We start from the raw sequence: 15583 nt of genomic DNA, 5'->3' as shown, positions 1-15583 counted from the left end.
TGATCCATCGTTCCTGTATGCCGAGCTTTGTTTAGCCACCGGGTGATTTCTAGAGGTGCGACCTAGTATATATGACCTTAACTGTTGGAGGGAGGTGGTTTGGTTGCCCCTTTTCTTTCTGTTTTCATTTTAAAAACAAGTCTCCCGACCTCCCTCCACTGTGGGCTGGGGGCGGCGAGGCGGGAAAGGGAGGGGAGGGCCAGGCGCAGAGCCGCCGCTTTCGGTGCTGGGCAGAGCCAAAGCGGCAGGATGGCGCTGCAGGACGTGTGCGGGCTGACCGGGCGGGACTGGGGCTGGGGTGCGTTTGGGGCCGGAGGGGACTCTTGGGCCGCCACCGCTGTGCAGCTGGACACATTACGCCTTCGGGGCACGGGGGTGCGCATCGCCATGGCCCATGCGGGGGAGCGGAGCCCGGGCTGGGTGCAGCTCAGAAACTCCCCCTCCCCTGGCCTCAGAGCTGATCCGAAGGGCTTGCTCGGGGTTGAGGCAGGAGAGTGCCCCTGAGCGTGGGCAGTGCTCTTTCCTAGACTTCTGGGGAAGTCGTTGCCACCTTCTGGGTGGGAATTCCTGTAGAGGGCGCGGGGGGAGGCACAGTTTGGCGCCAGCTGCGGGAAGGACATCCTGGGTGCAGGGCGGTAGGGCGAGGAGGAGGCGCCACCGCCGGGGCGAGCCTGAGCCAATGTCCACCGGAGCCGGGGGTCCAAGCAGTGAGATGGCGCCTGGAGGGAGAGCACAGCTCCCAGCCCTCCTCCTCTGCCTCCTTCTCCACCGCCGCCGCCAGCACCCTGCAGGAAAGCCACTGGTGGCGGTCCTGGCAGCGGTGGCGGGGTGGGCTTGGAGGGGGAAGCACAGTTCGGTGCCAGCACCCTGCAGGAGAGCACTTTGGCGCCCTAAGGGCCGGCTTCCGCTCTAGGCAAATGCCTAGTTTGCCTAGCGGTTGAGCCAGCTCTGCAGGGACTGCATGTGCAGAGCCCAGACACAGAAAAGATTTCCGAAGCTTTCTAGTAGACTTTGAATGCCCCTCCTCCTTCTCCAGTGCTTTTCTGCCAAAACAATCACATGACCAGGAGGAGGGGCACCATTTCCTTAGTTCTCTCCATTTCGCTGCCAGAGACCCCAAGAAACTTAAGGTTCCAGAGAGGGAGGGCCGTGGGAGGGCCGTGTGCCTGCACAGAATACCACCCAATGAACAACAGTTAAAGGTAAGTGCATCCTGGTTTTCATCATCATGGCTTCTGTGCAGCCCCACATTGAAAGATTAGCAAGCTCACAGAGTGAAAGATGTGGGTGTGAAGCTCTCAAAGGAAGAGACCATGGAGGACTGCCTTCCCAACAGTTGTTTAGTGTCCCATATTGACATTCACCCAGAACTTCCTTATAAAGGAGTAGAGAGCTCTCTACAAGTGTCCCAGCCAAAATACATGCAGGAATGTTGCAAAGAAAAGCAACACTCTGTTGGAGAGAGCCGTGATATGTAAAGTGGCATTAAACAGTCACACACTCAAAACAGCATGTGATAGCCTCTACCAACCCACATGAACAGGTTGTGTGAAGATGCTGACCAGTCCTTTTTGGAGCCTGAGAGTCCAATACAAAGTAGCATTGGGTCCAACAGACCAAACCCAAGGGAAGTCACATTCAAGGAATGTAAGCAGTACACAGATGTTTGGGATCAGAAACAAGTGCAAAGATAGCATTGTGTGACATGAGGACTGAGATGCAATCCCTGGTACGGGATCATGGCCAGGGCATCAGGCACCCTAACCTTGTGAAAATTCATGAATGGCAATGGCATAAACTACAAGCCACTGTGTCATCATTCCACAGTTGGAACAGTGCTGCATACTGAAAAAACCCTATTCTAAATGAAGCACCAGGGAATTGCAAGAATTAAACAAGGGGATGTACCTCTGTTTGTAATATCGTTAGAAATCCAATAAGGAAGATGAAAGTTTAGAGAGTTTGAGTCCCAGCCAGTGGCCAAAACATAATCAACAGCACAAGGAGCAGGGTCCAAACCCTGTTACAGCCTCAGTAGAGACTCTTTTCCACTTAGAGGTAAAAGTTATGGTAGTAAAGGAGTGGTGCTTGACACTCAGAAAACTCTGAGGCTATTGCTACAATGCAGGAAAAGAGCTGGTCAAGCCTACCGAAATCATCAGCAGGAATAAGAATAGGCAGAACTGCACCATAACAATGGAAGCAGTGAAGCAGGTGTGATGTGCAATGTTCCCTCTAAGCTGTAGAGACTTGTGAGCAAAAATTCTACTTTGTGAGCTACTGGCATTAAACTTCTGAGCGAGCAGTTTGGCTGCTGCATTAAATCAGGGTGCTCTGGAGCCATCCTTCCTGAGCTGAGAAAAAAATCTGTGAGCCAGAGGCTAAAAAACTGTGAGCTAGCTCACCCTAACTCAGCTTAGAGGGAACACTGGTGATGTGGCTGAAGAAAGGATGGACAGTAGGCACCATTAGTGAATCTTCTGTAGCTTGCAGAGCAATCTGTGCAGCAAAGCAGCCAGAGGGGAAAAAAAGCCATTAAAAAACAAATTACCTTGCTGAAGGATTAGAAGGGCATTTCCCAATAGCAAGAGTCCCTGTCAGAAGAGCAGCAAAAAAGGAAAGGGCACGGAATGTCCCATTATAGGGCAAGGGCAAAAAGCCCAAGATTCCAATCAGAGTATCTGGGAGTTGGTCTGCATCAGTCAAGGAAAACATAATTGTAGTGTATTCCATGACTACATGAAGTGTTTGTACTAAATAAAAGACAATTTTGCAGAAGACCAGGAGCCACTAGGAGACACATGTCTACAGCTTGGTCCCCACACTATAGGGGAGGAGGTATCTGGGATTACACTAACTTCTGAGGCTCAGAGTCAAAAGAACCACCCTGAGAAAAATAACAATCTTAGAAAAATAAGGATAAAAAGGGTTGCCCTGGAAAGGATCAACAACCGACCATCAACAGAGCAAGGGGAAACAGTATAGCAGTCTCATATGGGTCACCCTGATCACTGTGGATTTTGTAAAACAGCCAAGCCTAATGAAGGGGAATACTGGAATTCTGCCACTGGCCACTTCAACCCCCCCAGAGGCAGGGTAGAGATGTCTGTGAACAAAACAGCCGAGCAAAAGTTTGAAGACTAAAACACACATGAGCATTGGCCTTTTTAGATGCCCTCCTTGAGACGTAAGAGTGACTCCACAGAAAGTCAGAACCAAGTTGAAGTAAGAGCTCTGTCCCAGAAGCAGCAGTGAGACTGAAATCCCTGGGAGGGGCCATACCATTCCCTAGTAGGAAGAAGGGAGTGTTGGACATACATGAAACTGACAGTGTGGGGAAAGCCCTTTAGGATTACGTTTCAGTACTGAGAGAGGTGGTGGACCCAGGCTGCTGTGCCAATGTGTCAGCCTTTAGAATTAGGCACTAGCAAGAGGGCTTGGAGCCAAGATAAACAGAGAATCGGTTCTGACCCTGGAACTGAGGCGGTCCTAATAGAGTGAGTAGTAAAATCAAGCTCAGTAGGCTTTAAGCATAACTAGTCTGTTGTCTCAGAAAAACAACTAATGACAAGAACAGGAAACTCCACCCACTTCGGCAACTTTCCAAAACTACAGGGACTGAAGAGGTTCAGACAACCCCAATTAAAAGGCACAATACCCTTCTGATACATACAATACCCTTCTTTCACAAAGAACCATTGAAAATTGCAAGGCTCTGTTAACCCTTGCCTCTAAGGGTGTCGCCTTGAAACTGAGGACAGACAGGAAAGGATTCCTTCAGTCAGGCATAACTAAGCCTTTAAAAGAGGCTCCCATCAGGGTACACCTCCAGACTTCTGGTCAGATTCCAGAGAAGCCAGAGAGGGAGAGGGAGTTCCCAGTGTGGGCCTGCACAGAAGACCACTGGGTGAACAAGAGTTGCAGGTAAGTACAATCTTGTTGTATGCTATAGGGGTTGGTCAATGAAAATGGATACAAAACAACCAGCAGCAGACTGACAAACTGTAGCAGACTGACAAAATCTCAAGAGCATCTGTGAACTGTTTAGTGCTGATTATGCCTGTTTAGAAATGATAGGTGTAGAATGTGTATAGGAATATGAAAGCATGAGGGGGGGGGAGACAAGAGATGTTGGGGGGGATTTTTTCAATTTTCCTCGTGAAATTTTGGGAAGATCTGATTAAAAATACCCTTAAGAAACAGGCCTTTTAGAATGAATGAAATATGCTAAAGTATAGGGTGCAGTAGTTTGCAACTCTCTTTTATTAGGATTGGATATATTTGCAATTTTGCTTGTAAAAAGCTGAAGCATTTGTATTCTTAAATTGCATACAGTTTTATGTGCTATGTTATAAAGGATGCATCTTATGATGATAAAGCAGCAAAATAGGTTCATGTTTTGATTTTTTTGTTGTTGTTGCTGTCAGGTCACAGCTGACTTATGGCAACCCCCTAGGGCTTTCAAGGCTAGAGCCATTCAGAGGGGGTTTGCCATTGTCTGCCTCCTGGTCACGACCCTGGTATTCCTTGGTGGTCTCCCATCCAAATACCAGCCAGGGCCAACCCTCCTTCTGCGGGTTTCTGAGGTCTGACAAGATCAGGCTAGCCTGGGCTATCCAGGTAAGGGCTATGTTTTGATAGGAAAGTAAATATTGTGTATATTTCAATTGTTCTGGTTGTCAGACCTTTTATCTCATATACACCACATCCCTGGCCCAAGCAACCTGTCCCTTATATGGGCATAAACCAACCACGCTGCTGTGCTGATCAACTGATCAAACTTGCATACTGGATTTCTGGCTACTGGGGTGGGTGGGAACAGAGGTGAGGGGCTTGGATGAGCCTTTGGGCAGGTTAGATCCTTGCCTCACTGTGCGCACAAAGAAAGTGATTTTCATAACAACCAAGAAATCGATTGTGCAACTTTTTACTCTGTGACACTTTTAATGTGGGATATTGAACAATTTGGTACTCAGCCAAGTTGGCATATTTTTCTTTCTTGCGCTTGCCTTTATATAGTATTGCACTATGATCTTTGGGTGATGCTGCTATAGTTGTCATGCTCAGTTTTCTCATCTTCTAGGTGGTGTGTTTACTCATTGTGAAAACTGCTGTTTGAAGGCAGAATACTGTAAAATGTAATCACAACAAATACCTTTCGGTTCTCTTGAGGGAATACAAAAGTATTATTGTATGTAGTTTTAATTTTGGGAAGTGTGTGGCAAGCTCAGTATATCTTATTTCCCTGTGGCCTTGTAAAAGATTCACCTCCTGTTTAATATGCAGTCAGTTTTTATTAGAAGAAAATGTATTATTGTATAAACAGCTCTAAACACCAAGCTAGCAAGAGCCAATAAATAACATGAATTCTGCCTTTTTTTTCAATATATGACATATCTGTGCAAATGGAGATCAGGTTGAGTGGAAAGAGAAAATAAGAAGTTCAAACGAAGGGAAAAGAAGCAGTGTTGTAACCTGGAACTGCATGTAATGGTCGCTCAATTCCTAGTTTTTGCAAATAATATCTATAAGTTGCTGGATAGTAGACCAGTCACAGAAATTTGATACCATATTGGTGATCACAGTAACTCCTTTCAGCCAGTTTGGGGACCCAGTGGAATTGTTGTCTTTATGAAAGCAATCGGAATGTCTGTCTTGTTTAATGTTGATCTAATGTTAATACTTGAACTGTATTCTTAAATGTACTAATCTCTGGTATACTATGTTTCTCTGAAATAAGAAGTTGGGTTACTTGATAACTAATCTTGGATTAAACCTTCGCATTTTCAAACAAGAAAATTATTTTGATCATAGGCTAAAGTACATGGATTCTTAAGCTGCTTATGTTACATTTCTATCATGCACACAATAAATATGTAGCCAAATATTTAAATGTTCAGACACACACAAACAGTACCTATCTGTGCTGAGGGAAATCCCAGTCATCAATTTCTTGGAATGGCATGCATCTTTGATGGGGATCTTGTGTCACCAGGCCATATGGAATAAAATGGGTCTGGCTTGCACTATTTCTACAATTGATTTTGGTCGCAATTATGCAAGTTTAGGAAGTGGCTCAGGTCTGCCTAGAGTTAACTTTTATGTCATGAAAATGCTCCTTTTGGCCCAGTATTAAAATGTCTTTTATCATCAGATATGTCTGGTTATGAAGCTTGCTGGTGGTGGCTATGTTGCAAAACATAACAGCAGAACTTTATGAAAACCAGTTTTCATACATACCCTCTAACACCTCTGTCCAGGCCCACTGTGGTGAAGCATTCATCTGATGCCAAAGCGGGTATTTCACGCAAAGAGCTGCTCCTAGTGTTGTCTCCTCCTCCTGCTTATGTTATGAAGGACTTTCTAGCTAGCCGTGTACTGTTTCAGGAGAAGCACCTCCCCTGACCTGGGTCCAAGTAGGGGTGATTGATTTGGTGGCATCTTTCCTCATCGTGGCAAAATAAGCATGTAATCTAATCCCTAACCTCACCTCCCTTGGACCTGGGAATTACCTGCATTCAAGAACCCGGTGACAAGAAGTCACCACCATGCCAGTCTATATATATGGTACCCTGTTTCCATTCTGCCTTAAAAGTCCTGTAAAAGTGAAAGGGATAAAAAGCACCAAGCATACAATTGATAAAATGCAGTTGGAAATGTTGGATAAATATCTAGAAGAGAGTGAGAAACCTTAAGTTTAGAGATACTTTAAAGAACTGTCAGTTGTTGAAAGGGGCAAGTGAATACTATTTCTAAAATCTTCTGTATCAGAAATTCTGTTATTTTCCTACTTAAAGGCTATCTAGATTCATTTGCACACGCGTTCTTTACTGTGAAATGGCAACCCTGACTTCTTGTTAAAGCTCACTTAGGACTTGAAGCATGGAGATGAGTTCTCAGTATGTAATCATTCTGCACACCTACCTTTTCTTTGCTGTTTCTTTTTCGGTTATAACTCGCAGCGTGCTGCTTCTGAATGCCATCTTACATAGACACATTCACTGTCCCGCAGCTGTGCATGTAACAGGCTGCAAAGCACTCCTAAACTTTTGACTTAAAATGTACTGCAGGTCTGGCTGTTTTTAATCCCTTGCTGCTGCTTATGTTTATCTGTCCTTTGCTTGTTTCTTATATCTGTGCCTTCTTTGCTCTTCTCAGATTATGCACTGACTGTAGAAGCTGTGAAACTGAAGCCGTTCTTCATGGCCGGGCACACCTTCGAAATGACATGCAAGGTGTCTTCCCGGAACATCAAAAGTCCTCGTTACTCAGTCCTCATTACAGCGGAGAAGCCTCTGAATGACCATTCAAATGCTAATGGAACCATGCGCATCATTTCCCTCAATCAAGATTCAGTGGTCAGACGGGAAGATTGGACAGACCAGGACCGGGTGGACGGTGTGGTCCTAGAGAAGGTCCAGGAGAATGAGTTCCGCTACAGAATGTACCAGACGCAGATTTCTGATGCTGGGCTGTATCGTTGTGTGGTGACTGCATGGTCACCAGGGGGTGGAGGCATGTGGCGAGAGGCAGTCAATGGTTTATCCAACCCCATCCAGATAGACTTTCAGACCTCAGGTCAGTACACAACTTCCATATGGCAATGGTGGAAAGAACATAATGGAGACAGTGCTTGCATAGGTGGTTGATAAGGGAGGATGACTTCTTCAGTTCCTGCAGACACATCCTGTGTTGCTTTAAGAGACAGCTAGTATTTAAGGAACTGTGAAGAGAATTTTGATTCTGTTACAGAAAAAAATATTACACTACTTGTAAGTCAGGAAATTCATTTAATCACTAGGAGAAATCAAGACATGGTTCTTCATGTGTATGAACACAATAATAGGGGGTCCAGTCTGTGTAGAGTTGAACTTCTGTTATAAGTTGCCCAATGCATACATATTTTGTTATGCTCAACTGTAGTTTCTCACAACTTTTTAACTTCTGCCCAGAGTTGCAAGTAGTGGTAGTATACCAAGTAGCTCTTTTCTCTGTCCTGCTACTATTCTTTGGGGTCTCACAGCCACTTTAGGGAGCAAAAAGAGATGTGCAGTAAACAATTTCATCTGTTCATTTAAAACCAAGTACCTTAGAATCCTGACCACAGGATTTTGATCACATTGCCCTTCTGTGTGGAAGTACGGGCTGGGCACACAACGCACTACTCAGTGTAGGGAGGCTAAGCAGTACTTAGGATTCAGCTATTTTAATTCCTAGTGCCCTGCATGCCAATATGAGAGTCTGCTATAGAAACAGTGATATTCTGTCTCTATACATGCAGTAGTAAGAACCACCTATTTATCCATGCTATGAATAGGAAATGATGTGCTGATCATACCTTCAAGCTGATTGTTCTTTCAGTAGGTAACAAACCTTTTTTTCACCAAGCAGAAACAAAGTGGAGCATCCCATCTGGTAGCAAAATGCAAAGAGTAGCTCAGTTGTAGTAGATGTCTAAAAAGCAGATTTGTGCATAGAATTGGTTTGTCTACTTATGGTAGAAATGGGGCTACACTGAGTAAAGGGCCACACTATTATAACATACTCCTTACTTCCTTCTGTTTCAGCCCCTTCATGCATTTTCTCCTCTTCAATGAGATACTGCTCTTGTTGGGCAAATTTCTTCCAGATATGTGTACACAGGAGAGATAATAGTAGATAAGAGCCATTCCACATAGCACTATGGATTCATTTCTGCCACAAACACTGAAAGTATGATGGAAAGGCATAGTGGAAGCATGACTAGTCACAGTATTCAGTGAGTGTACATTACATGTCCTCCAGAGTTTAGGGGTACTCAGCTCCTCTTCTGGTTTGAAGTGTTCACTTAAACTCTGCCATGCCTGTGGTACTGTGTTCAGTGTGAAGCAATGCTAATACACTGGCCAGTCCTGGTTGATATCCCAGCTGCGGTTTTGTTTAAGGAAAAATATCTGAGATGCTTCATAAGACTGGAGAATATCAGCCTTATTCAATCTGAGATGTGCCCAACGTAGGCAGTATCCTGTGTGTACATCTTAGAAGCCAATAAAGATGGGAAAAACCATTGTTAAAGGAAATCCTTAAAGATTTTCACATAAAAGCTTTTAGTGGTTGTTGCAAGAGACTTCAGTGTCTGTATTGATTTCTTTTAAAGCTGGAAGGACTTATTTGGATTGGAAGATCTTCGTAGTACTAGCTTGGCTTCCTGCCAGGGCTTTTCTCGGAGCATCTCTTTGTCTGAATGGTTTCATGTTTCAAGGAAAGCCTTTCATTGTACATACACATCACAAAATGCAACCTAGCTGAACTGCAGGAGGTCTCTAAGACTACTTTTTATCTGTGCAGGTTGGTGGCTTTACATGCACTCTTGCTCCAGTGACTATGATTTTTATTATTATTATTGCTACAGGAACCCTGGCATGCTATATGATTTTAAAATTTTCCATGAACTTCTACAGATCATTGTGCAGACAAAGTGTTTTCTGTAGATCTTTCCAGTTGGAGAGTTCCCTGTTCATCCCATCTCACTTAGTGATGGTTTTAAAATGTTCTGTGTAATAATTGAACCCTTGTCAGACCTGAAGTCCTGCATTCTGTCTTTGATCGTGTCTAGCCAATCAGGATGGCAAGTCAGGATCCTTCCCCCATTGTCGGCCCCCATGAACCAGTATGTCATGGCCTCTTGCTTGTGAATGTGGAGCCTCATAGTCTTTGCAGTCATACCTGTGGGCTGTGTGCCTCTGCAGACTGCTCAGAATCTTCTAAAGCAACAACTTTAATGGTGCTGATTCTGGCTTTGCCCAAGCCCAGCGCTAGAGCACATGACTAGAGGAGAGAGCTATGCCTTCCCACTTAATTCCTTTTGACTGCCACAGCAATAGCATCACTTGGTTTGTTAAATCAGTAGGTGTTCTTTCTTCTCAGTCTTTCTTCTTAAAATTTCCTTCTTTTCTGTCTTGTGGAACTGCCCTCAGCCTCTCTTGCTGGTCCATGGCATTGCAAAACTTATTTTTTAAAGTGTTTACAGCATGATGGCAATTTTCCATCCATAGATGGCCACAATCATTGCTTGTTCTGTTTGGACAAGGTTGGATCCTGCACCAGTTGCCAAATATTCATTAGGTGGGCATGTTGTAATTGCTTTGCTGGTCTACGAGAGTCACTTTGTGGGAGCATGCTTGATCAGTGTTGGTTTTGATGTCTTAGGTCTCCATTAGCAGCAAACAGACCAATCTGTTTGCTCCCCACCCCGATATATCACTACTGTCATTGAACCTGCATGATACAATGGTCCCTCCATCAAGCAGTATCTCACCTGTGAGCAGTGGTGTTGAACTTTAAACATTGGATGTGTTGCCCTTCAGAGCCAGGGGTGGGGCAGGAAGGCAAAAAGTAGGGCAGTGTGCCAGCAGTTTGACACTCACCATTATGAGAGTGCAGAACTTCAGAGCTCACCAGCCACACTTCCATCCCAAGCCCCAGCACCATCCTCTGTCATGGTACTGGACAAGAGTCAGCATTCGATTCACATTCCCAGGCCACCCTTCATAGAATGTCAATCACCCCCAGGGTACAATTAATAGGCTCCTTTTCAGAGGTTACATCCCAGGATATACACATTTCTAATCGTAACAACTGGTGAAAGTGGTTTCTGTGTTCTTCACTCTGACCATCCCTGTTTCCTTTTTCACAAGAAATATTAGGCTTGAGGCTGGTTGTGATATTTCCATCGTAAGACTGTCTCCAAGTTCCCCCTCAGGCAGGACTTATTCTGCCAGCTGTGAGAGAGTTCACAATTATTTTGTCTTCTGTGTTGAGACAGGTCTGCTCCTTAAGAAAGAAACACAGGCTACTTGTGTTGCCATGATAGTACATAACAAGGGGCAAAGGGTACACTTTTCCATATGATGAATAATTTGGTGATGCTCTGTTATGCCCTGCCCTGGCTGTCTTTTTTGCAAGCTAGAAAGCCCCCACATGCTTTGGCCTTTCCTCATAAGAAAGACACTCCTACCACTTGAGCATTTTGTTTGCCATTTCCAGCACTTGTAGTCCTTTTTAAAAACGGGGCACCCATAACTGTACACAGTACACCAGAGGTACCTGTACCATAGCTTCTATAATGGCATCGTGATGCTGACTATCTTATTTTCTATCTCTTCTCTAATAATCCATATCATAGAATTTATCTGTTTTGACAACCACATAGTAGTGGTTTCCCCCCCAGTAAACTGTCAACCACAGCCTAAAGAGCTCGTGCCTGGTAATTGCTGTCAGTTTAAACCTCTTCAGTGCATTTTATATGCTTAGGAGTTTTTGTTCCAAAATGCATCACTTAACTGGAGCTGGCATGGTGTAGCAGTTGGAGTGTTGGACTAGCATCTAGGAGAACCAGGTGCAAATCCCCATTCTTCTATGAAAGCTCACTGGGCAACCTTGGACCACTCTCACATTCTCAGCTTAATTTATGTCACATTGTTGTAAGAATAAAATGTAGGAGAGGAGAACAACATAAGCTATTTTGGGTCACCACTGGGAAGAAAAAGGTGTATAAATGAAGCAAGTAAAAAATAAATCAATTTTTGGTTGTCCATTCACCTGACTTGAACATAGTTTTTTGGAACTTCTCAGTTGCTTGTTTTTTCTCCATCCTGATTAATTTACCTTTTGCAAACTTGTTCATCTTGCTACTCATTCCCAACCCATATTATTTAAAAGGTACTGATTGTGGCGGGGGAGGGGGGCTGTCATTGCTTGCTTTCACTATGAGATATTTTTTACATTCTTCAATATTTAGTCAGAAGCCACTTCTTTTTATAAGCTAACTTGTAGAGCTTATAAATGTAGAACAAAAATGCTTCTTCCTCTGTAGCTATAGAAGATAGTTCAGTGTGCTGTATTCAGTCTCCTAAAATGGGCACTCAGTGCTTTTGGGTCAATTTCACAGTCTAAGAGGTTTTCTCCTAGCAAATGGTCTTTGATTAGGTAGTTTGAAATATCCTCTTGATTCATCCTATTAGACTTTGAAGTCTTCCTGTATACGTTAAACAAGTTGTGGCCCATTTATAGATAATCCAGTGCTTTTAGTTGCTCTATTTTCTTTGTTTCATAGTTCATAATTAATAGTCTGCTTCAATTTCAGCTCATTGTATTTCCCCCCTAAATGTCTGGATTCATTTTAAAAACCCGAGGCAAGAACATGAGGCATCATCTTCTATTCAAGGATGGTGTGGTGATAATTATGAAACTAAGGAAACTCCAGAAGAGCCAGCATGGTGTAGTGGTTAAGGGGAGTGGACTCTAATCTGAAGAACTGACTTTGATTCCCCTACTCCTCCACATGAAGCCAGCTGGGTGACCTTGGGTCAGTCACAGTTCTCTCAGAGTTCTCTTAGCCCCACCTACCTCACAGGGTGTCTGCTGTGGGGAGAGGAAGGGAAGGCAATTGTAAGCCGCTCTGAGACTCCCGCCTGTTTCCTTCTCCAGGGCTGCTGCTGCATCGCAGCTTGCTTTTGCCCTGCTGCTTCCTGCTTTTTTCCAAGCCAAGCCTCCCTTCCCTCTATTGACTGAGGGCTCCTCCTTTGGGAGGAAGGAAGGAGGAGGCAGAGAGAGAGAGAGAGCAAACTCTGAGTCCTGTGGCTCCTTTAAGACCAAACAAGGACCCACGGTAAGTAGGAAAACCAACATACAACAAGTACACAGATGATTATATCATAAATAATTTTATATTTTTTGAAAAATATTTTTACAATAATTTCTACATATATCATCTTAATCAAAAATATCAAAAATCATCTCCAAGAATCTCAAAAGCTATTGTACAACCTTTAATAATAGTCCTCCTCTGTTAAATAAAAGTTTCAAAAGGGAGGACTCCTTAAAGGCCTGGGAGGGTGCTCTGGGACTTCTCAGAGGAGCCTGGAACCAGAATGGTGGCATCAGGTGACACCCCTCCTGAGCTGTGACATGGTGGCTGTAGCAGTGGGATGGACTAATTTTGGACTCTGGTGAGGCAGAGTGCCATTTGGCCTTGGCAGAGAATTTTCTTTTTTTTTTTTTTTTGCTTTTGGGCTTAAGGAAGCCCCATTGTTTGAAGGTACTTGCAAGACCAAGTAAGGGTCTGGTAAGGTGTGGTGAAAAGGTTTTCTTTATGTTCTAGCTGTCGGGTCAACTGGATAGTGAGGCAGAGTTAGATAGTGCATGTTCCTCCGATCTGGGGGGGAAAAATCAGAGGACATGCCGGTTGCCAGATCCAAGACCCGAATAGGGGCTGCAGGTCTCATGTCAGTGGAGGACACTTCAGAGAAAGAATGGCATCCCTGAGTGAAGAGACCTTTATATATTTTATTTATTTATTATTTATTAATTGGATTTATATTCCGCCCTCCCCAAATGGGTTCAGGGTGGCTAACAACAGAGGCAAATGCCATAACAAACAATTAAAACAGCATAAAAACAATAATTAAATAAAGTGCGGTGCTCTTGATGTTAAGTCTTATTAGTCCAAGTTGGGTTCCATTTGTCAACCTAACCTGACAGCATACGTTCTTCGGTCATCTAGGCGTCTTCCCAGGGCCGGCTCACCTCTAGGTCTAATCCACCGTCAAAGATGGCAGCTCGGTGGTGGCACAATGACGGTGGCGGCTCCTATGCAAAGGCCTGGCGGAAGAGCCTCCAGCTGTAACGTCTCCAGCTGCAACTTAAGCAGGCAGAGCTTGAGATAGAGAAAGCAAGGCTGCAAAAGGAGAAAGAGGAAACTGCAGCTAGGATGGAGATGGAAAGAGAAAAGCTGTAGAGAGAGGAGAAAGAAGCTGCAGCTAGGATGGAGATGGAAAGAGAAAGGCTGCAGAGGGAGGAGAAAGAGACTGCAGCTAAGATGTAGCTAGAAAGGGAGAAAATGAGGCTGGCACATGAGCTTGAGATGGCTAAGCTAGAAAAGGGCCAATCTCCACAGATGCCGCAGTGAAAGAGGACCGTCAGAAGTACCCCTGGTTCAAGGAAAGGGAAGACATTACGGCCTTCCTGCAGAATTTTAAACAAGTCTGTATTGACTACAAGGTCCCCTCAGAGCTGTACATGGAAAAGCTGAGACCGCAGTTAAGTGGTGTCCTGGCTTCAGTGTCTGGGCAGATGGAAGGCGAAGAAAGAACGGATTACAAGCTGTTCAAGCAGAGAGTACGTGAGAGGGTGGGATTCACCAAAGAAAGGGCCCGAAAGCGCTTCAAAAAGATCAGACTTGAAAGGAAAGAGTCCTACCCACAGTTAATACACAGACTGGGAAAAGCCTATGACTTGTGGGTGGAGGTCACTGATGCCAAGACTCTGGCTGATGTCAAGGCCCTGATGTGCATTGATCGGTTCCTGACTCTTTTTCCTGAGTACATTAGGTACCCCCTGGTGGACAAGAGCCCTTCTACCCTTCGAGAAGCAGGACAATGGGCGGAGTGACTGGCTGAAGCCTATGGAGGGCAGAGTTACAGCACTAATCTGGACTGGCATCAGAGGGAGTTCCCTAAGTCCCCTCCCCAACCCAGAAAGCAGCCAGAAGTAAAGGGACCGCTATCCCAGGAGCATCAACAGTTAATCACTCTTTGGGTGAAGAAGCAAACTCACGCTTTACTCCCCCCTCCCAGGCAAATTCTTTGAAACCAATGTTGGGTGAAGTCACCAACAGCGGAGAGGAAAGCACCAAGGTGTTTTTCGTGCATTGAGTTGGGACACCTTAGAAAGCAGTGAAAGGAGAAGAGAATTTGATGAAGACTCTCTGGAGAGCTTTAGTAGCATGCCAGATTCCATGGATTCTACTACTGTGACAAAAACATTCAGACCAGAAACAGGCAGTGATCTTTCTGTGTTTGAAGCTTTGAAAAACACCATTTATTCTGAGGTAGTTACATTGATATCTCAAAACGGAGCTCATCCTCAAGTCCTAATTTTCATGAACTTCAGGGGCTAAATTCAGACTATTTGAGACAAAAACCACTGTATATGTTACAGGATATAGTAGCCAAGCATCCATCTGAAGCCAACACAAAAGCAGAAGGTCCAAAACGTCTGAACTCAATGGCGAGATTAAGATACAATTTAGAATTTACTCCCAGTGAAAGACTTGCTACTACTGATGATGAGACATTAGAGAAGAGCTTTGACCTCGGAGGACCTGCAATGCATTAACCTGACGTTGATTTTGACCTTTAAAGCCCGACTTGGTTTGGGACCAGGTATCTGAAGGACTATCTTCTCCCATATGTTCCTGCCTGAGAACTAAGATCATAGGGAGAGGCCCTCTTGACTGTCCAGTCAACCAAAGAAATTCGTCTGATGAGTATACCAGAAAGGGCCTTTTCAGAGGCAGCTGCACAATTATCTACATTTGCTACCTTCCAATCCTCAGGAATGGAGGCAGATTTTAAGGAAAGATTACATATCTTTGTCAGGAGATCTACAAGTTCACATTTGAGTTCTTTCAGAACTCTCGGATGTATGCCATCTGGGCCTGGTGATTTTTCAGTTTTTAAGTTGTCTATCAGTTTTAGGACCTTGTATGCTGCCTTAAAGTTCCTATAAGGTAGAAAGGTGGCTAATACATATTTTAAATACA

At 44.4% G+C, this 15583-nt stretch overlaps 1 protein-coding gene across 1 annotated transcript in view; it reads left to right on the top strand.

The window, feature by feature from the left end:
* Positions 1 to 15156, top strand: part of PTGFRN (prostaglandin F2 receptor inhibitor) — a 110675-nt gene extending 95519 nt beyond the window's left edge. The window contains exons 6-7 of the mRNA XM_015420905.1: positions 7159 to 7578; positions 14870 to 15156. Coding sequence (XP_015276391.1) covers positions 7159 to 7578; positions 14870 to 15156 — 707 coding nt within the window. The remainder of the gene's footprint in view (positions 1 to 7158; positions 7579 to 14869) is intronic.
* The last annotated feature ends 427 nt before the right edge of the window (positions 15157 to 15583 follow it).

This window comes from Gekko japonicus, unplaced genomic scaffold (genome assembly GCF_001447785.1).
Source record: "Gekko japonicus isolate JY-2015 unplaced genomic scaffold, Gekko_japonicus_V1.1 scaffold551, whole genome shotgun sequence".
NCBI classification, from domain to species: Eukaryota; Metazoa; Chordata; class Lepidosauria; order Squamata; family Gekkonidae; genus Gekko; species Gekko japonicus.
The sequence above is the reverse complement of the archived record's forward strand: the minus strand, read 5'-3'. Positions and strand labels throughout refer to the sequence as shown.